Raw genomic sequence first — 21,807 nt, forward strand, 5'->3', positions numbered from 1 at the left:
AGCAATTTCTGTCTGTCTGGGAATATTTTGCTCTTAGCTTCCATATTTGCAAAATTGGTTGACCTTAAGTGGAACAAAATCATGATTATTAAAATATTTTCGATACAGCACATTGTGTTTCAAGGGGCAAAATGTATGATTCACTCAGTTGAAATAATCCATCGTTTTTGAAAGGCCTTGTTGGGCTGCTCTGAGAATTTTCTCAAGTGAAGATTTTGACCATTGAATATTCAGAGTGCTCCCCCAGGATAATTTTGTTTTCCTTTTGTGAGTTACCAATCCTTCCCTGGAAGTTGCATAATGTTAATTGCGTGCTTTCTTTACTCTCCTGTCTGCTGCATTTCCATGGCAACTGGTCAATCCATCAGCCTGCGATCCTTCAGTTCAGACAGGTCCAACACACCAAGCCATGGTCCATACCACAGGGACAGTACCATGATTGAAGAATTAATCACAGCCACAAGTAGCCAGGTATGCAATAGTGTCTCTCTGGTACAAACTATAAAATACTTCCGTTATTTTAATGGCTGGATTGTCCAAAGCAATTTTAAAACTAAGAACAGCATTTTCATGATATACAGTCCATCATGTTTTTCCTTTTTAATTTGCTCAAAGCATGTTCTCAGGTAGTGTACATTTTCTGTTTTATTGTAATTTTAAAAAAACAATTGAATGAAGAAACAGTACATTTGTTTTTATTCTATAAATGGAGTAGAAATAGTGCAAGCTTTTTTTTGATAAAATTTCAATATGTTCCTCAAATGATGATTTTGGATTCAATTAAATTCAAATACTTTTTAAATTTGATTTGTGACACGATATGTGGTTCTAACTATATTGTCCAAGTGTAGCCACGAGATTCATTGACTTGGCTTTAAAAATAACTTTTCCTTTGAAATTATAGGTTGCCCTTGCTAAGAGCCTGGAGAAGGACTCAACACATCGCTTAAGTTGGGATACGGAAAACTTGGACAATGTGGCACTTTCGTCCAGCCCGATCCATTCAGGGTAAGAAGCACATATAGAAGCACATCTGGCAGACATGAAGAAAGTGGAACAGCATGCAAATTTGGTGGGGGCAGCTGAAAATTTGACATGTGATATTCTGCATTCAGCAGATCTAAGAAGTCATAATGTTTTTTTCTACTTTTGCATGCTTTTCACTAAAAAGAGAAAGCAAGTTTTTTTATTTAAAAAAAAGCAAAATCATGATTTCAACAATATATCATATTTCTATATTTCAATACCCACTAATTATATCTGCTTCCACCACTCTGCCGATGCTATATTTCACTCTCTGTGTAAAAACCTAGCCTCAGACCCTCTTTAAAACTCTCTCTCACCTACATCCTCTTGTTTTTGATATCACTATCTTGGGAAACAGATTTTAGCTGCCCTAATTGTGCGTGCCATTATCTTACATACTCCTATCTGGTCTCTCCTCAGTCTCCTTTGGTCCAGGGAAAACAAGTCCGGCCTATCCAATCTTTCTCCCCCGAATTGAAGTCCTCCTATCCAGGCAACATTCTGGTGAATGTCATCAGCATTCCTACTAGTGTGGGAACCAGAATTGCATGGTCTAACCAATGTTTGGTCAGGTCACAACGTAGCGACCCAAATCTTAAATCCAATCATGTTGGCAAGCGCCATCCAATTGACCTGTTGTTTTGAACCTCTATGTTTCTCTGTTGAACATTCCTTGGTTCCTCTTCTAGTTGAGGAGCTATCATCCTCCTAGTTGAGGCAATTAATGTTGAACCTTGATAATGTTTCCAACAAGTAGAATATCTAAATCACATCTTTGAGTGATAGTCTTTCTGATTGAGTTACTTAAAGAACATAAGAACATAAGAAATCGGCCCATTGATCCTGCTCCACCATTCAGGGAGAATCTCCACCCACCTGCTTTTCCCTTAATTCCCCTACTCTATAAAAATCTATCCAACCTTGTCTTAAGTGGGGGAAGTCAAGCATCCATTTCACCAGATGGAGCTGGATCTTGCCACTGTCTTAATTTTAGTTTGGAGTGAAGCTCATCTGCTTTCCTGCTAGATTTAAAAAAAGTGATTTGCTTTTCAGTCATTTATCAATCATTTGATGATCGAGTAGTCAGGGAGACCCACCATATTTAGGACCCTGAAACAGAACCGCTCATTACATTTCTAAACTGCAACAATCAAAGAATCTAAAAATTGATTTCCAAAGACATCTCAATTAAATGTCTCTCACAGTTAATGCCTATAAAATTGACAAGGTTAGATTGCTTTCTCAGTATATATTGATTGTTCCCCAACCCCATTCATTCATCTCTTTTTAAATCCCGCACTGCTGCCTCCCACCTTTCTATCTTATCTCTCAGCTACTGGAGCAAGATGGTACAAGACGTAGGAACTTTACAGCCATCAGGGTGAGAAGATTTTTAACCTATCTCTCTGGACTTGATCTGAACTTGGAGTATCATGTGAAGGGATATTAAGCTCAAACTGTTTTTTTTAGATCGTTGAGCAGATAAAATGTTCAGATAGCTCACCGACCAGCACACAACCCAGGTTCTACCAATTCCATGTATTAAACATGATTATAGATGGGAAGAATCACATTAAATGAGCAAAGGCAGACTCTTCAGTTCCATTTACTATTTGGATTCCTGTATACTGCTGGGATCCAATAGTAATTTTAACCCCACGCTGCTTCACAAAGTCCCTATGGTTTGCTCTTCAGATTTAAAAAAAAATTAATTAGTTTAAATTTATTTGTCACAAAGTACAAAGTATAGAGATAAGGGTTCCTCTGTGAACATTACATACATCCGTGTAAAGAGCACAGATAACAGAGAGGAATTGCAATAAAAAGGAAGATAAGTTAGCACCAAGCAAGAGCAACACTGTTCATTCAGGAACTTGATGGCTGCAGCGAAGAAACTATCTTTAACCCTGTTTAGTGCATTCTCTAACACTCTTGATCTTTCTCCCTGATGGAAGGAGGCAAAAGAGAGAGTGTGTCGAGGGTATGGCAGATCTATCATGGAGTGCTGACCAGTGGGAGATGTAGATGGAGTCCACAGAGGGGAGGGAAGATAGTTGTTTTGTTTTGAGATGCGTTCACTTGTCACGCAAAGCAAACGTTGACCTCCTACAACCAACAAAGGGAAGATTATGTCAGCGCATCACCCAAAAGCACCTTTGCCACGAGCCTGCTAACTAACTTAGGTTATGTGGTTTACCTTGGCGGCTGGCTGGTGTTTTCCACCTGTCGCAGGCAGAAAGCAGTGGTGCGTTAGGTCACATTACCATTACAGGTGGGAATCCAAGTAACAATGAAACTTGCTCTTCTGTACATAAGGTAAAATATTTATTCACTGCAACAATCCTTCTGAAGTCTAGTTCAGATCTCTGTGGAATATGCACAATAAAATTACTTGATCCTACATTAAATATCAAAATATAATTAATTATATTTGTAATTAACATTATAATTGTGAAAGGGTTCATGCGTGACAAGGATAAAAATAGTTTTTAAAACCCCATTATCAGATTATTTGCATATTTCACCATCATTTACTTCAGTCCTAGAGCAGTTAAACAGCACTCAACTTTGACCCCAGTGATAAGATGTATTCCTCCACGATATAACTGGCATTTCAGGATGATTTGCAAACCTGTGTCGTGCATGCACCACTAAGAGGAGTTTTTATGTCTGAGTTCTCACTAGGGGATTGCTCTTATCAAAGCTCTCTTTTAAGGAGGAAAACAAAGAACTGAAGAATTAAAGGCAATGTTTGGTTTGGTGCAATTATTTGTTATTGCTGATTTTAAAATAAAATCTTCTTTTCACTGAACAGTCACACAGCACAAAAGCACACCACACCAATTCCAAACATTTTTTGCCCTTCTGCACTCATCCCATTTCTCCACATTAGGCCCATATCATTCCATTCCTGGCTTATTGAAGTGCCTGCTTACAGCTTAACTTTTCAGAGTTGAAGTTAAATTCTGATGAGCTACCCCCATGGCAGAATTGGTGATCTGTTATCAGAATGGACGGGAATTTTCTTTTTGGCCAATTTTAATAAAAGGGCAGGAGGTTTTATTGGATCAATTCCTGTCAATCTATCCACATCACAAGCTGCCCATTGATAACAAATATTTGAAGTCCTCTGATCATATCGTGATAGAATCATGGCACATAGAGTTATAGCACATAGAAAAGGTGGTTTTTGGATGCTGTGCTGACAAAACCTTTCCTTTTAAGGTTTCAATCCTCTCCTTTAACAAAGCCTTAGCAATTGAAAAAAATAATCATACTACGTGTCTGCATGAAACTCAACACCGAACAGCCACCCATGAGATTAACCTGAGGAGTTCCTCAGGGAGATGGTGCGCCCAACTTAATCCACATGGGGTACTCATGCATTATTGGTGATCACAATCTCATCCAGTAAATGTGATTCTGGGAGATTTTGACAGGTTCTGGGCAGGCAAACTGCTGCTGCTTCCTTGCCAGAGAAAGGAAAGGCTTTATAAAGCAAAAAAAAAACCCTTTCTGTTCCTGAAGACACCCCTTTCCTACCCAGTGACCCATTTTAACATCATTAATTCTCTTCTCTTGCCAATTACTTGGGAAGCCACCAGTAAGAATGATCAACACTTACCTCATTTCCTCTTAAATGCTTTCATATACTTCCTGCCCATGGACAACTATGGTGATAAGATATCATGGTCATATGACTTCTATCATAACAAACCTACTGCTGATTTTCTAATGCCCTGCTTTCCGTCTATTTACATGCATATTCCATTTCAGCTATTCTTCTCCAGTCCCTGACTGTGAATCAAGGTGAAGGTTTGCATTGTGGATTCCAGTGTGGTTCCATTGACTGTTTTGCCATTTAAAAGCCTCTTTAAGGCTCTTTAACCTTGTCTCAAAATGACTTCAATGCTTTGCCTTTTATGGATGCATTAACCAAAACAAATGCAAGTATTTAAAACCAATATGTTCAACAATATCTTGGCGGTTCTAGGTCAGCATGGAGCACAGCAAGTACTGTTGGTGTCACAAAGGCCAGGATGCAGGATTGCTCTTGAAATCAGGTGTTGTCAGTATGGAGTTTGGATTTTCATCTGTGACTATGTGAGTTTACTCCTACATCCCGAGTGGTGCAGGGAGATAAATTGGCTCTCGTTGATGCAGATTTTCCAGGCTGAGCAATCCCAAATGGCCCTTGGGAAGGTGATAGTGAGCTGCCTTCTTGAACTGATGCAGACTTAGAGAAGTGAAGTTACCAAAAATGCTGTGAGGAGAAAGTTCTGGGAGTTGACCCAGTGATGGTGAAGGAACAGTGATACGTTTCCAGGTTGGATGGTGTATGTCTTGGAGGGCAACTTCAGGTGATGTGCACCTGCACTTTTGCTGTCCTTGATCTTCTAGCTTGTCAGGGGTTTGAAATGTGCTGTTGAAGGTGTTCCAGTGCTGGAGTGAGTGAAGGGGCTGTCAATCAAGTGCTGTTATGCCGTGTATGGTATAGTAAAGCATTGTGTGGTAAAGTGTCGTTGACGGTGCATTCATTCAGAAGAGTATTCCATTACACTCCTGATCTTAGTGTAAGAAAATGGTCAAAAGAATCAAATGGAGTAACAATGAACATAACAGAACAGTAATAGGCAATTTGGCCCACATATCTATACTGAGCAAGATGCCCAATTTTGGCAAAATTTTCCTGCTTGCACATGCTGCAAACGCTTTAATTCCTTGAATATTCACGTATCTATCTAGAAGTTAATCGGAATGTGGGAGAGTTGCAGAGGATAGGGAAATAAGGTAGGACAGGGCTAATGGAATTGCTGTCCTAGGAGGTAGTATGGATCCAATGAGTCAAATGACCTCAAATGACTTTTATTAACCTGTGAAAATTTAGACAAAATTCATGTTCTCCTTTTAGAGCCTTGCTTTTCAAACTTTTTCTTTCCACTCACATACTACTTTAAGTAATCCCTATGATTAGTAAGGGATTGCTTAAAGTAGTATGTGAGTGGAAAGAAAAGGTTTGAAGGTTTTAATCCTACCTAATTGACTCATTATGTGCACGGTTTCATAACTCAAAAGGAAATGGGCCATTGACAATTTTTCTCAAGCAAAATATTTCAGTGACAATTGGGTCTAGAGCAGTGATTCTCAACCTTCCCTTCCCACCCGCACACCACCTTAAGCAATCCCTTACTAATCACCGAGCATCTATGGCATAGGGGTTAGGTAAAGTGGGATGTGAGTGGAAATAAAAAGTTTAAAGTCAGAATAAAAGAAATGAATATGGTTTAGTGGGGGAGATGGGTGAAAGGGAGATGACTGATATTTGCAGGCCGTTACTGTCAAAGGCATGCTGTCAAATAGCAATCATTTGAAATAGTTGACATAATAAACATAGGTGCTTTCTAAAAATATCTTTTGAGTAACTAGTTGTTTTACAAATTCTGTATTTAAAAAGTTTCGGTTATCGCACAAAGGGCATTGATAATGCAGAGCACGGAAGTGATTTTTCTTTATATACAATTAGTACAGAGATGAATAGAAGTAGGATTTCTGACATGGCTGGTAAAGTTATTTTTTGCAGATAATTCTTGCCAATTGTTTTACAGGTACAGTATTAGTGTGAAATCAAATTGTATGAAATTATTTTTCAAGCAGTGGCAATAGAAACTCTCATAACAGCCTTGATTTTTCTGCTCAATTTATATTGGAAAGTATTGGTAAGAGAATCATCTCCACGCTTGTTGTATATAAAGTTGCAACAATGGGAATAGTTGTTTGATTGAAATTACACTAATTATTTTAATAATGACTCTTGTCATTCCTTAATGTGTGGCTTTTAAATCTGATTATCTAATTTGTGAGGGGAACTGGACAAAGTGACGACTCTCTGTTTTGCCTTACGATGGACAAAAGTTAAAGAATTTTATATATGTTACATTCTAAATTTAGTATTACCTGATAATAATGGAACTGTTGCCTTTACAAATACTTTTTGGAATATTCTTTTCTCATGAGCATGCAACAATGGTAACAACTAATTTCAAACTGATTCGGGCTTTGAGGTAATGATTTGTTTATTTTTTTAATTCAATTTTTAAATAATTTAAAAAAAATAGACAATAACAGGCCCTTCTGGCACATGAGTCCATGCAGCCCAATTAGACCCAGTTAACCTATAACCCTGTAAAATGTTTCTTTCATTTGGAATAAAAATCTTGACCATCTAAAATTACATAATCAGAGGTTTTGGTTTGGCTGCAATTGATAATCTAAGCACAAGTTGAAACCTAATTTGCAATTTTTTTTGTTTTAATTTCCCAATATTTCATCTTAAACAAACCATGCAACATCATCAATATTTCGGCATTAATTAGTTTGTGAAATAAGTAATTTTGACTTAAATTTTGCAATAAATTTGAAAAAAACGTTACAGCTCGGTGAAGTTTCATTAATATGGCACAAGATGTATACACCACAAATGCATTTTAAATCTACGAATCCAAAAAAGTTATAAACAACCTCATCTTAGATTACCCCACATGACTTAAAAATGAGATCCATTTGTTGATTGTTGGTGTGAGTTAGTTGCTTGATAAATTAAACAAAATATATTGTAAATATTCAACATTTATGAAGCCAACATTTTCTGAATAGTCTCTTCAACAGTGAAATTTACATATATGAGCCACGGCGATTCATTTATTCCGATTAAATTTTCGAGCAGGAATTGATTGTTCTTAAAATAGACCTGCATGAAAGATTTCAGAAACTCCAAATGCATGTCCAGTGCAGATTGAATTTCCAATCCTCTGGGAAAAGTATGATTGAAAAAACCCTGTGACTCTTATACTTCAGTTTACTTACATCTGTTAGAAAATTTAATAATTTGGCATTGTTGACGAGTTAAAACTATTGATTCTCCTTGGACCATAAGCAGTGTTCCCTCTAAGCTGTGTGTACATGCGTGTACACCAACGATCCATGTGCGCATGCACAAAGAAAACTGTTGAAAGTGCAGTTGTGTGCCTGTGCACGTGTCCATTTTGTGCAAGAGTGTGTGCACGCGCACACCTTAGAGGGCACACTGACCAGAAGGAACATTTGTTGGCCTAAAATAGTGTGGAGGCAAATAGAGTGATTGATCCCTAAACTTCATCTGGCTAGTGCATCCTCCTCTAACCTCACTATTTGACCAGATTACATTCCCACTTGTGGTCTGTTTTTTTCAAAAAGCTGAAGCTTTATATGATAAAATAGAGTCAGAATTTAACAGCATTGAAACCAGCCCCTCAGGCCAACCTGTCTCTGCTAAAATTGTCGAACTAAGTTAGTCCCATTTGCTTGCATTTGGCCCATAGCTAAACCTTTCCTATTCACTTACCTGTTCAAATGCCTTTTAAATGATACAATCATTGCCACTTCTACCATTTCCTTTGACCATTTGTTCCATACATGCACAATCCTGTGTGGGGAAAAACGTGCCTCTTCAAATCTTTTCCTTATCTTAAATCAATGCCCTCTAATTTTACATTCTGCTACCCAGGGAAAAATTCTATTGACTATATTTGCCCCTCAAGATATTACAAACCATTAAAATGGTTCTTCCTCAGCCTCCAAAATGCCAGGGGGAAAAGACTAAGACTAACTCGCCTCTCCATTTAATTTACGACCATCAGTCCTGGTAACATTCTTGTTAATCTTTTATGCGCCCTCTTCACAAGTACCTTTGAACAAGTTGCTTTTGGTTTTAATGTTACAGAATTTACCCAGAGATATTGTTTGAAGGATAAATTGTTGGTCCTCCCGGTTTACCAGAAAGCTGAGAGGAAGCTAAATGCAAATTATTAACTACTTCCTCTTCCACACATTGCTTTAGCATTTAAACAAACGTTAGCCAACTAAATTTTGCCTACTAATGTAAGATGACATATTTTGTTAGTGGGCATCAACCTCCACTGTTCCTAACATTTGCAATCTTCCTCGTTCACCAAAGCTTAATGGTCTGTCTGAAATTTATGGAAATGCAACTTCTAGGTCTTGTCTATCAGCAGGGCATGGAGACTGCTGTGAATTTTAACTCCAAGGACTGAGAAGTAATCAGGTCCACCCCTACTGACTCTTCAGAATACACTTCGAATGGGGTTTGATCTTTTCTTTATTAGAGCTACAAATTGGATTTCACATTTATTCAATTCAACTACATTGAATTAAAATAGAAATGACAATTCAATTTAATTCAGTTAAATTAACTCAATTTGTTTTTAATTTGGAGAATATATGGACTGAGCTTCACTTGGAAAAGCTTCTTGTTCGTGGTATTTACATCATAGTCTTTCCAAGCATTCTGCCAAAACTGGAACCAACAATTTATTTTTTTCCATATTACCTCTGAAAAGGTTTGTTATCATTAAAACCCAATGATAAAATATTCACTGAACTGTTCTTCACTTTATCACTTAAAGGTTTCTGGTTTTCACAAAGGTTGCTATTTGGTTAGGTTAGAAAGAAAAGAAATTCCATCAGAAGCTGAACCACAACTTCACAATTTTAGGGTTACACATGTTTCTTGAGGTAAAAGGATGAAGGATTCTTTCCTTTTTCCATCTGCTTTCTGGCAGATATCAATGCTGCAAACCCCACACTAAATGAACAATAACAGCTTTGTGTTTATTACAGCTTTCTGGTTAGTTTCATGGTGGATGCGCGGGGTGGATCGATGCGTGGCTGTCGCCATAACGGGCTTCGCATTATCATTCCACCTCGGAAATGCACAGCCCCAACCCGTGTCACCTGCCGCCTGGTTAAGCGCCACAGACTGGCTACAATGCCTCCCATGGTGGAAGGAGAGGGACATGCCAGCAGACTAATTGAAGTTGGACCATCGGGTGCTCAGTTCCTTGGGTAAGCTCCTGGAAGTGCAATTCACGTGCACCGCCAGTTTGTTCTGCTGCTTTTTAAAAAAAATAGATTATTCTTTGTCTCAAATAAATAATGCATGTGGCTCATTTTGATTAAGTTGAAGGTACATTCTTCTGAAGAAATTTGAAAGATTACTTTGTCAGTAAGTTTCTTTTGCCGAGGGCCAGCTTGTTGATGTGCAAGGACGTGGCAGTGTGGCCTTGTGATGCCGTGATACACAATGCTGAAAAATCCAACAATTAAACAAGATTTAATTTTGTGTTAATTGCGAGAAATGTATTCCATGTTTTGAATATTATTATTAATGTGGAAAAAGTTGTGGAATATGCATTGATGAAACAAAGTAACCAAGATGCATTAATCAGACATTAAATGTAAAAGTTGATTGGCAAACTGTTTTGAAAGGAGTAAAAGTTCTAAATCAGCCTGAGTAGAACTATAGTTTACTGTGACAAAGATGCTATTTTATATTAGTATTTGGGAATATCAGAAGTTAGGCATTAATTTAAATTCCACACAACTTCATCATTTTGATTAATAACTCCACCTTCGCATCTTCACATCATGCCTTTTAATCTTTTTTCTCTCTCCACTGCAATGAATGGGAGTGACTAGTAAATGGACTCATATCCTATTTTATAGTCTTTATTAGCATTACAAATATAAGTTATCATATTAAATCAAAATACTGAGATTAATAATGCTTAGTAACAATCATATAATTCAATCAAATTGCAAACTATTAGAATAATGGAATCATCAGTTTTGAATCTCTCCAGAGAATTACAGAAACCGCAATGTTTGTTCTAGTCTTATTTAACGTTTTTGCAGTTTTGCAGGTGGATATTTGCACTCCTATTGAAGAAGAGATCTTTGCACATTACTTCCTAATGTGCTTTTTGCCATTTTCCCCTTATTCTTCCAGACTCCTCTCTGACATTGGCAGGTGGAACTTTTAATGGAGCTTTTATTTTGAATCATGAGAAATCCATATCTATTGCAATGAAATCCGGGCTTCAAAAAGTTTGAAAGATGTAGAATAGAAGAAATCAGGAAACTGAAGGAGGAACCATAGAACTTTTTTAATTAATTATTGTCTTCACTGATTGCCCAATAGGCAATTTCAGAATCAATTGCCAATTGGTTGTTTAAAATCTTTGCATCCCATCCAAATTATTGGATAAACATCAACTGTTCAGCTCTTAATAAGCAACAAAAATTCTGATGACATGCTCATAAAATCTCTAATATTATTAACTGGCCAATAAAACCAGCATATTTAAAAGAAATTATTTCGTGGCAAATTTCAATTTTGGCAAGAAATAACACCGGACAGCAACTTTTTTCAAAAGGTTTGTTTCCTGAAAATAAATTGGGGATGATGAAAAACAACTTCAAGATGAACACAAAGAACATCAAATCTGCTGCATCACATTGGAAGTTGGAGAAACATTAAATTAACTTTTATCGAATGTTTAATTGCATAATGATGCTGGCACATTGTGTTAGTTCAACTGACCTAAAAATGTTTTCATACTCGGCATCTGATGCCTCTCGTGTCAGTGTCCAACAATAGTCGGCCAGCCTTGATGAGTTCCAGTTGTCCTGTTACCGGTTTTCCATGGTTGCAATGTCCTGGTGAAACCTTTCACCGTGTTCGTCACTGACAGCACCAAGATCAGCAGGGAAGACGTCCAACTATAAATGCAGAAAATAAAAATTAAAAAACTTCTTGCACTTCATGGTTTTATAGGCTTGAAGTCAACTTAAAATATGACAGGAAATCACAAGAATAGGTGATATCTAAAAAATGGTACATGAAATGAAAAATGTAAGGTGATTTTTGTGATCAGCAATCCAACATCCATAAAATACAAACCCGAAAGTGTTCAGGAAGCAAAATCTTTGTGGTCCAGTGTAATTGCTTGGCTGACAAAAAAATTAGGAACAAAAGTGAATATGTGTTGGTTTTATACTTTTCATCTTCTCTCTTCCATTGCTGCTTTGGATTTACTCAGTAAGCTGCATCTTCCTAACTCTCCTCCCCCTCTAAATGAGGGAGAAAGCTTGGTTAGCCGAATCCTGCAGCTTGGGCCATCAGGAACCAAATTCCTTGGGTAGGAGAGACAAACAAAATGTTCAGTGAAGAATCTATTGGCTGCCTCCTTGCTTATCTGTTGCAACCCCTTTCCAGCATTCCTTACACTTATTTTTTTTTAATCCTTTCACTTTTATCCCTTCTGTGTTTTTAAATTTATATATTTGCTGAAAGTAAACTTGTGATGTTCTGTGGCTTGGTGTTGTGAATGTTGTCATTGCTGGGAATGTATATGTTCAGCATAGCAAGGAAGTCCCTCTTTCTTTCCTTTTGTTAATTCCTAATGTGTCGCTGAACACTATAAATGTTCACTTCTGTTTTCTGATCCTTGTTAAACTGTGTATTAAATTGTAGTCTGTAACAAAGTGAATTGGAAAATTCAAGAGGTTTTATTGTAAAGATGTAATATAAGTGTTCTGAGTTCTTGTGTCTTGTTATTTATAGGCGAGGATTTGAAATAATTAAATTCTGTGTTTCAATCGAACTTAATTTTTTTAAATCCACTAATTGAGTTTCAAACCAATATCTTGCCTATTTACATACAGTGTGTCTTAATTGTCTTTTGCTATTTATTTCTGTCCTGTAATTTCTGGGTTTTTTTGCGTTTATTTGCAATATTTAAGATTAATTGCATTGAGTTAGGAAACTGGGGTAAAGAGAAGCAATGACAATATTTAACATATTAATCTATGTCATGACAGTAATACAGTCTATCTTGATTGTATTGCCCATTCATTCCTTTCTAATTTTCATCTTTATTTCCTAAGACATCCCTTTTTTGGCTGCTGATTTTATGTAAATCATTTGGAAAATGTTACATTTTCCTTCACTATTAATTTCCAAATCACTGTTGATCCTCATTATTTTGTTGAACCATTCATTCTGTCTATTCCCATCTATCTTCAGAGTTGTAGTAGCCAGTTTTGTTGTTCCATTCCTTTACACTGTCATTTTGCATGGTCGACCAGGTAACCCAATTTCAGTCGTTAACATGCAGCGTAAAAAAAAAGATGGGCAGATTTGACATTTCCTTTGGTTTTGATGGGTACTTTTTGACGTGGAATTATGTTTACAGAATGCAGTTGAGGGCTGGCACCATGAACAAAGGAAACCAAGAAATACATAACAGTCAGAGTTAAAAGATGCTTTATATCTGCTACTGAAGGATGTCTCTTTGTTTGATATGTGAATGTATAGAAACAGCTACGTATTCCATAAATTATTATTTATTTAGGAAACACCTCTAATCAATTAAAATTTTTACTCTATTCAATTGATTCACGATATGCGTAATCTCCATCCTACAAAAACACTGAGGAGATTACCTTAGACTGAATGATGCAGTTTTTAGGATTTGACACGAGTGCTTAAAAGATTTAATATGCCACCTACAGTGCATGTGCTCCTTTTTGGTGCACGAGTTGGAGCAGGCACCATATTGTTGAGGTCGTTAGCAGGAGAGATTGTGGCTTGCAGGGATGAGTCCTCTTTTTTAAAAAAACTTTATTTTAAACTTTTAAAAACAATGTAAAAGCATTATAGAAAGAAAATTTATACAATACAAATAATAACAAACACCCCTCCCTCCACCCTGCCTCAGCCAGCCCCTTCAAGGGGAGCCAAAAAAAACCCATAAAACATATACATTATTTTAAGGTGTCTCTAAACCCATATATTCCAAATAAGGCGACCACATTTTAACAAAAAATAGAATAGTTATCATGTAAATTATATATTATTTTCCCACATAAATACAAGATCTCAATTCATTATGCCAATGAGCTATATTAATCTCTACATTATCTTTCCAAGTAATTGCTACACATTTTCGTGCCAGTGATAATGCTAAATGAACAAAAGCTATCTGAAACTTATCCAACCCCAAACAAGTCAAAGAAACCATATAACCCAACAAACAAAAATCTCTAGGTCTAATGGTAATTGAATTTTAAATAATTTCTCCAAAATTCCCTAATTTTTTCCCAAAATGGTTGTACCCTATCACAAGACCAAACTGCATGCAAAAAAGTCCACCTAATGCATACTTACACATCAACTTCTGTAAAGCTACTCGAGCTAGTTTTTCTTTCCATAAAAATTTTCTCACTATCCTGTTCAAATCTTGAAAAAAAACCCTTTGGAAATAAATATGGAATTGACTGAAATAAATACTGAATATGGAGAAAAATATTCATTTTAATACAATTTACTCAACCTATTAAAGTTAATGGAAGATCCTTCCATTTGATCAAATCCATTTTAATCTTTTTCAATAAGATACATAATTTAATTTATATAAAGACTGATAATTCACATTCACAATTATTCCTAAATATTTAATTTTATCAGACCACCTTAATTTTATAATATGTTTACATGCTTCATAGTTCCCCTCCAAAATAGGCAATATTTCACTTTTATCCCAATTTACCTTATACCCAGATAACTCTCCAAATTGAACTAAGCATTCTTGTAAATATTTCAAAGATTGTTCTGGATATGTCAAATAAATCAATACATCTTCAGCAAATAAACTAATCTTATATTCATCATTTGCAATTCTCATCCTTTTAATATTATCATTCTGTTGAATTGCCTGAGCTAATGGTTCAATGACCAATGCAAACAAGGCTGGTGACAATGGACAACCTTGATGTGTTGATCGCGTTAATTTAAATGGCAAAGAAGTTTGACCATTTGTCATCATCCTAGCAATTGAATTTTTATACAATGCTTTAACCCTACCAGTAAAAAGAGGGCCAAAATTAAACTTCTCCAACACCTTAAATAAAAAGTTCCATTCAACCCGATCAAACACTTTTTCCGCATCAAGCGCAACCACCATTGGTTGGTTGGAATGCTGTCTCGATGCATTGATCAACGTTATCAATCTAAGAATATTGTCCGACGCACATCTATTCTTAATAAAACCTGCTTGATCTGTATGCACTCACTGAGGTAAATATTTAGCAAGTCTATTTGCCATTACTTTAGCTTTTACTTTATAATCCACATTTAATAAAGAAATTGGTTGATACGAGGCTACATTTAATGGATATTTATCTTTCTTTGGAATCACTGTAATTATCGCACTTGAACAAGATTCTGGTAATGACTGATCATCAGTTATTTGTTGAAGCACATCTATAAATATAGAAGACAAATCTTCATAAAACACCTCATAAAATTATACTGAAAATCCATCATCACATGGCGACTTTCCTTCTGGTATCTCTTGTATAGCTTTTTTAATCTCAAAATCTGTAAACGGACCTTCCAACTCTTTTACTTCTTCCTCTCCCAAAACCAGTAAATGTAACTTAGATAAAAAGGATTCAATAGAACCATCATCCTGGTTTCCCTCAGAAGTATACAATTTCTGGTAAAATGAATAAAATTGGTCATTGATTTCCTGAGGTTTATAAGTAACCATTGATTTCTTTTTAACAGCATTAATAGTTATCGACACCTGTTCCGTTTTTAATTGCCAAGCTCATACCTTATGAACACTCTCACCCAACTCATAATAACGTTGTTTAGATCTTTGAATTAATCGCTCATACTGATACGTTTGTAAAGTATTATTACATAATTTCAACTTAGATAATGGTTCTTTCTTATCTTCTGTAACCTTCTTCTGAAATTCCTTTTCCAACCCAGTAACTTGCTTCTCCAAAATTAAACTTTCCGCCAAATACTGCTTTTTTACTTTCGTAGAATAACCACGTAAATATGCTTTTAAAGCATCCCACAAAATAAAATTATAACTAACTGAATTAGTATTTTCAGCCAAAATTAAAGCAATCTGTTCCTTAACAAAAGTAATAAACTCTGGTTTCTTCAATAACATTTACATTAAATCTCCACCGATAAGTTGATTGCAACACCTCCAAACCTACACAAGATATAAACAACATAGAATGATCAGATATAACCCTACACTTATATTCAGCCTGCACTACTCTAGCCTGTAAATGTGCTGAAATAAAAAATAAATCATTTCTAGAAAATGAATCATGTTTAGATGAATAAAAAGAAAAGTCCTTTTCTGTCAGATTTATTCTCTTCCAAATTTCAGCTAAATTCAAATCTTTCATCAAAGATCCCATTTGTACCGCCATCTTTGATTTCCTTACACTTTTTGGAGATTTATTCAATAATGGATCCAAAACACAATTAAAATCCCCTCCAATCAAAATATTTTCATTAGCCTGATTTAATGTTAGAAAAGCCTCTGATATAAATCGAACATCATCTACATTAGGCGCTTAAACATTCAATAATGACCATGGTTCTGCAAAAATTTTACAATTCACCATCAAAACCCTACCAGCAATCTCCGTAAATTATTCCAACTCAAATGGTATTTACTTATAAATCAAAATCGCTGCAACCCATGCCTTAGAATTAAAAGAAGAAGCAAACACATATCCAACCCAATCTCTCTTCAATTTTAAATGTTATTTTTCAGTCAAATGTGTTTCTTGTAAAAAAGCAATATCAACTTTCATTTTTTTAATATAAGCTAATACACATTTACACTTAATCGGATTATTCAATCCCTGTACAATAAAAGTTGCAAAATTCAGATTAGGCATTTCTTTACCTTAAAACTATACACTCTTCACACTATTACAAAATATTGCTCCCCTTGCTTAAAAAAAACCCTTCTAAATAAAATACAAACCCCCCCCCCCCTTATATATTAAAAAATCCACAATAAACTAAAAAGAAATTTTCTATTTCACCCTTTAAACTACGTAATGTAGTAACTCCCCAAAAATCTGGGTGTGGTAAAACCCACTAGTGGCAGATGACTATCCAAAGCTTCAGTGCCATCCCAGTCAAACTATTCCAAAGAACTTAATCAAACACATTCAACCCAATGATTCTAGTCCCAATGACTGTTCTGGATCTTCAATATCAAGAAGACTCTTGAAAATTCAACCTTCTTTCCATTTTTCCCATTCCCATTCCCATTTTGTTTACCTCCTTTTAAGTGACAATAACGGTGACCGTCCACTTCCTCATAAATCCGGTAATGAATTAGCAAAGATTAATGCATCATGATCATTCTCAAAGAATTGAGACTGAAAATTTCCATAAAAAACTTTCAGTACAGCAGGATAATGAAAGGCAAATTTATAACCCTTTCTCCACAATACTTCTTTAGCTGAATTAAATTCTCTACGCCTCTTAATAATTTCTTGACTCAAATCAGCATAAAAAAGCCACTTTATTGCCCTGGACCATCTTTGGAGTCTGGTTTTGTCGAGCCTTTTGGATGGCAATCTGCAATATAATTTCTCTATCCTGATATCTCAAACACCGAATCAAAATTGCTCATGGTGTTTGGCCCAGAAAAGGCTTCTTCCTCAACACTCTATGTGCCCGGTCCAATTCCTGACCATCCAGAAAAAATTCACTTCCCAACACGTCAGGAATCCACTTCTTGAAAAATTTAACTGGATCTGAACCTTCAATATCTTCTGGAAGACCTACTATGTTTACATTATTCCTCCAAACTTGATTTTCTAAAGAATCAATATTCATCAGCAATTCTCTCTTCTGGTTCTCCAAACCCACAAAGGAATCCCCCACTTTTTCCATTTTTTCTCTATTTCGTTCCACTTAATCTTTACATTAATGAAAAGCCTCTTCAATTTTTAAAATCTTGAACAGTATCCACTGCCTTCAAACATCTATTAACATCACTTTTAACCACATTCATATCATTCTTCACAGATGACATTTCTTCACAAATATTATTCATTTTAACTTTCATTTCCATAAATCCTTGATTTAATTGTGTAGACATCTGTACTAACATATTTTCCATCTGATGGGCGATCCCTTCCAAAATAGTAAACACAGAGTCAAACCCAGGTTCTACTACTCCCCCTTGGGGCTTACCTTCCTTAGCCACAGCCTCCAGACTAAATTCCTCCTGTCTTGGCTCCAACAAGGCAGGACTTCCTTCCTCTTCACCTGCACTTGTTACTCGTCCAGCATGGCTGCGGGTCTGCATCCCCCCCCAACAGCCCACACTTTATCCAGAAGATCCCAGACACGCGACACACTGCGCATGCCCGGGAGCACCGTCGGCCGTGCAGGCGTGTCTTCCGACACAGTGCTGTGCGCCTCTAGGCCACCAGGGACGACAGAGGGCTCGTACAGCAGACATCGCTCGGCCGACCCACCCACGCACACAGCTTCACGGGCATGCAGGTCCGAGTCGGCCAAGCCCAAAACAATGCCGGTGCCATCTTGCAATTGCAAGGTCGGCGCTGGGGTTATACTTAGCCAGATTGGAGTACGTTGAGTCTTGGAAGCTCCTGCTGACAACTCCGTGGCTTCAACCTGGTGAGTAGGCCTCAGTTCTTCCACACTTTTATAAAGTAATTTCTTCTGTAACTGTGCTTTGGATTTCTTCACATTTGCAGTCATTTTTATTCTTTACTTTTCAGACACCTTTAAAAACTAATTTTAACCTCTTTCACCACTTTTAAATTTGGGTATTAATGAGTTCATCTGGGAAGATGTGGAATTGCACATCTTCTTTCTACGCCATCTCGCCATGCCTACTGGATGAGTCCTCTTTAATAAAAATTTTAGAAAGGTGGAGTGATCCATCCAGGAAGAATTTCTAGAGCAGTGTGCAGAGAGTCCAAAAGGGAAGGGAGATACACTTGGCCGTATTTTTGGAAATGTGGATGGGCATGTGGCTGAAGTGTCTGTGGAGGAAACCTTTGTGAACAGTGACCACAGTTTACTGAGCTTTAAGATAGTCCTGGAAAAGGATAAGGTGGGAGCTGGAGTTAAGGTCTTAAATTGGTGGATGGGTAATTTCTAAAGTCATTTATTCAGGTGCCTGCCTGCATTTTTCTCATTCCTTGATGAAGGTCTCAGGCCCCAAAACATCTTTATCATGGCTACATAAAGAAGGCTGCATGAATTGCTGAATTTCTCCAGTTTTTTTTGTGTAAACTACAATCACAGCAGATTCCTATCTTTAACTTCAAAGTATAAGACTGGATCTAGTGACAATGAATTGGGAACAATTATCCTCTTAGAGGGATAAACAATCTCTGATAAATAGGAGGCATTCAAAAGAAAACCTAATAATTTTGTGTCAGCAGTTCATGAAAGGGTAGGATTGAAAGAGTGCAGAGAAGATTTACAAGGATGTCGCCAGGAAGCAAAGAACTGAAATATTGGTAAAGGTTAAACAGGTTAGGACATTATTTGTTGAGGTGGAGAAGAATGATGAGAGATTTGATAGCGGTATATAAAATTATGAGAGAGTAAATGCAAGCAAGTTTTTTCCACTGGGGTTAGGTGAGACAAGAACCGGGGGACATGGATTAGGGGTGAAAGGTGAGATATTTGGGGGAAACAGAGAGTGGTGAGAGTGTGGAGCCAGCTTCCTGCTGAAGTAGCGAATGTTGGTTTAATTTTGACGTTAAGAGAAATTTGTATCGGTACATTCATGGGAGGGATATGGATATGTTCTGGGTGCAGGTCAATGGGACTAGGCATGGACGAGAGGGGCGTTTGTCTGCTGTAGTGTTCTATACTTCTACAGTAAGATTACAGAACCTTGATTAACAAAAGAAACTGAGGGTTTGTTCAGGAAATAGAAGGAAGTGTGTGTCATGTACAAGAACTTCTTATTAAGCATAAAGGTTGAGACATCATGTTGCAGCTGTACGAATCATTGGTTAGGCCACAGTTAAAATGTGTATGTTGTGCATTATTTTTAATTTAATTTTAATTTAGTCTTACAGAACAGTAACAGGCCCTTCTGGTCCACAAGCCCGTTCTGCCCAAATACACCAATTAATCTACAAACCCCATAAGTTTTTGAGGGTGGGAGGAAACTGGAGCATCGAGACAAAACCTATGTTGGGCGAACGTATAAACACTCTAGCAATATAAAGCATGTTGCTAACTGTGCCACCCAAGAACCTTGTTATATGTTCCATCCCAATAACTCATTGTGTTAAACAGATTGCATCAGAGGCCAGCATCAAACCTGGGTTGTGAGGCAATGCCTCCACACTGTTCCACTGGTTCTGGTCACTATACTATAGAAAGGATAGTGGCACAATTGGCGTAATGGTTAGTGTACTGACAATAACCACAACAGCAGTGCGAGTATAAGACAGCTTTAATAAACTAATATGTACACTAAGAGGTCTTGTCTCTCTGCAAGACAAACCTGGAAGGCTAGACTGCAGCTCTGGACTGCTTTATATACAAGGTCACCGGGATGACCCCTGGTGACCTAGTGGTGTAATTATATATCACCACATTCACCCCCCCTTAAAAAATTGTTATCCCCTACCCCCCGTCCTCCTTCCCTTGTTTGTAAGTTCATAAGTCAAAAATTTTTCGTGGCTTCCATTGGCTTCTAGACCTCCTCGGTAGTGGGGAGTGCGGTCTGCCTTTCGGCCTTCCTTGGTGGAGGTGTGGGAGTGCAAAGTACTGGTTGGTCATGTGGCCGTGTGGGCTGGGTATCCCCTTGTATGGGATTAGGTCCTGCCATCAAGTCTAGGGTGGTGATATTTTGTGGGGTGGGCGTATCCAGGGTCCTGATTTCCGGGGTGGATGATATAGTCCTCTGGGGTGACTCGATGGACAACTGCTCTAGTGACTGCTGCTGCTCTCCTTGTTGATCCGTAGACATCTGTGTTTCCTCCGTGTTGTTCACACATCCGGCCGGCGCAAAATCCCTGGTGGCCACTGAGTGTTCTCTTCCATCTGGGAATGTGATGAAGGCGTACTGAGGGTTCGTGTGCCTCAACTTCACTTGATTCACCAGTGGGTCCACTTTGTGGGGTCTGCAGTGCTTCCGGAGGAGAACAGGTCCCGGTGTCATCATCCATTTAGGCAGCACTGTGCCCGTCGTGGCTTTCCTTGTGAAAGAAAAGATACGGTCATGTGGGGTCATGTTAGTGGCAGTACACAACAAAGAACGTATAGAGTGTAGAACTTCTGGCAGCACTTTTTGCCATCTAGTAACAGGCAGGTCTTTTGCTTTTAAAGTCAAGATAGTGGCATTTTCCAGATAGTGGCAATTTCCCTTTCGACTTGTCCATTCCCCCTGGGATTGTAACTTGTAGTGCGGCTGGTAACAATCCCTTTCTCGTGCAGGTACTGCTATACTTCTGCCCTCATGAATGCAGGACCCCTGTCTGTGTGTATGTAGTTCGGGTACCCAAATATGCTGAAGATGGGTTGGAGGCATTTTATAACCGTGGCTGGTGATACATCAGAACACGGGATTGTGAAGGGGAAACGGGAATATTCATCTATTACGTTTAGGAAATAGACATTTCTATTATTGGATAGGAGCGGGCCTTTAAAATCGAGGCTGAGGCGCTCAAAAAGTTTGGCAGCTTTGTCTGGTCGGTAAAATTGCAGTTTGCATTCCGCACAGATGGGCAGCTCTTGTTCACTGACCTCACTTCCTCTATAGGAGGTTTTGGGTTTTAATGAAGTGAAACAGTCTAGCGACCCCCGGGTAGCCCAGCTCATTGTGCAAGCTCTGCAACTGGGACTTGTGGTTAAGGATGGCACAAGTGCCTCTAGACAGTGCGTCCGGGGGCTCGTTGAGTCTCCTGGGGCAGTATAGAATGTTGTAGTTAAATGGAGACAATTCTATCCACCAGCGCAGGATTTTGTTGTTCTTAATTCTCTCCCTGTTCTGGTTATCGAACATAAAAGCCACAGATCATTGGTCCATGATGAGGGTGAAGTGT

At 37.6% G+C, this 21,807-nt stretch overlaps 1 protein-coding gene across 9 annotated transcripts in view; it reads left to right on the forward strand.

Annotated features, from left to right (window-relative positions):
• LOC138758165 (ankyrin-2-like) overlaps positions 1–21,807 on the forward strand; it is a 355,676-nt gene that overhangs the window by 186,035 nt on the left and 147,834 nt on the right. For all 9 annotated transcript variants that reach the window (XM_069926699.1, XM_069926701.1, XM_069926700.1 and 6 more), the window contains 3 exons: positions 369–471; positions 905–1,008; positions 9,703–9,927. In XM_069926699.1, coding sequence (XP_069782800.1) covers positions 369–471; positions 905–1,008; positions 9,703–9,927 — 432 coding nt within the window. The remainder of the gene's footprint in view (positions 1–368; positions 472–904; positions 1,009–9,702; positions 9,928–21,807) is intronic.

This window comes from Narcine bancroftii, chromosome 3 (assembly GCF_036971445.1).
Source record: "Narcine bancroftii isolate sNarBan1 chromosome 3, sNarBan1.hap1, whole genome shotgun sequence".
NCBI classification, from domain to species: domain Eukaryota; kingdom Metazoa; phylum Chordata; class Chondrichthyes; order Torpediniformes; family Narcinidae; genus Narcine; species Narcine bancroftii.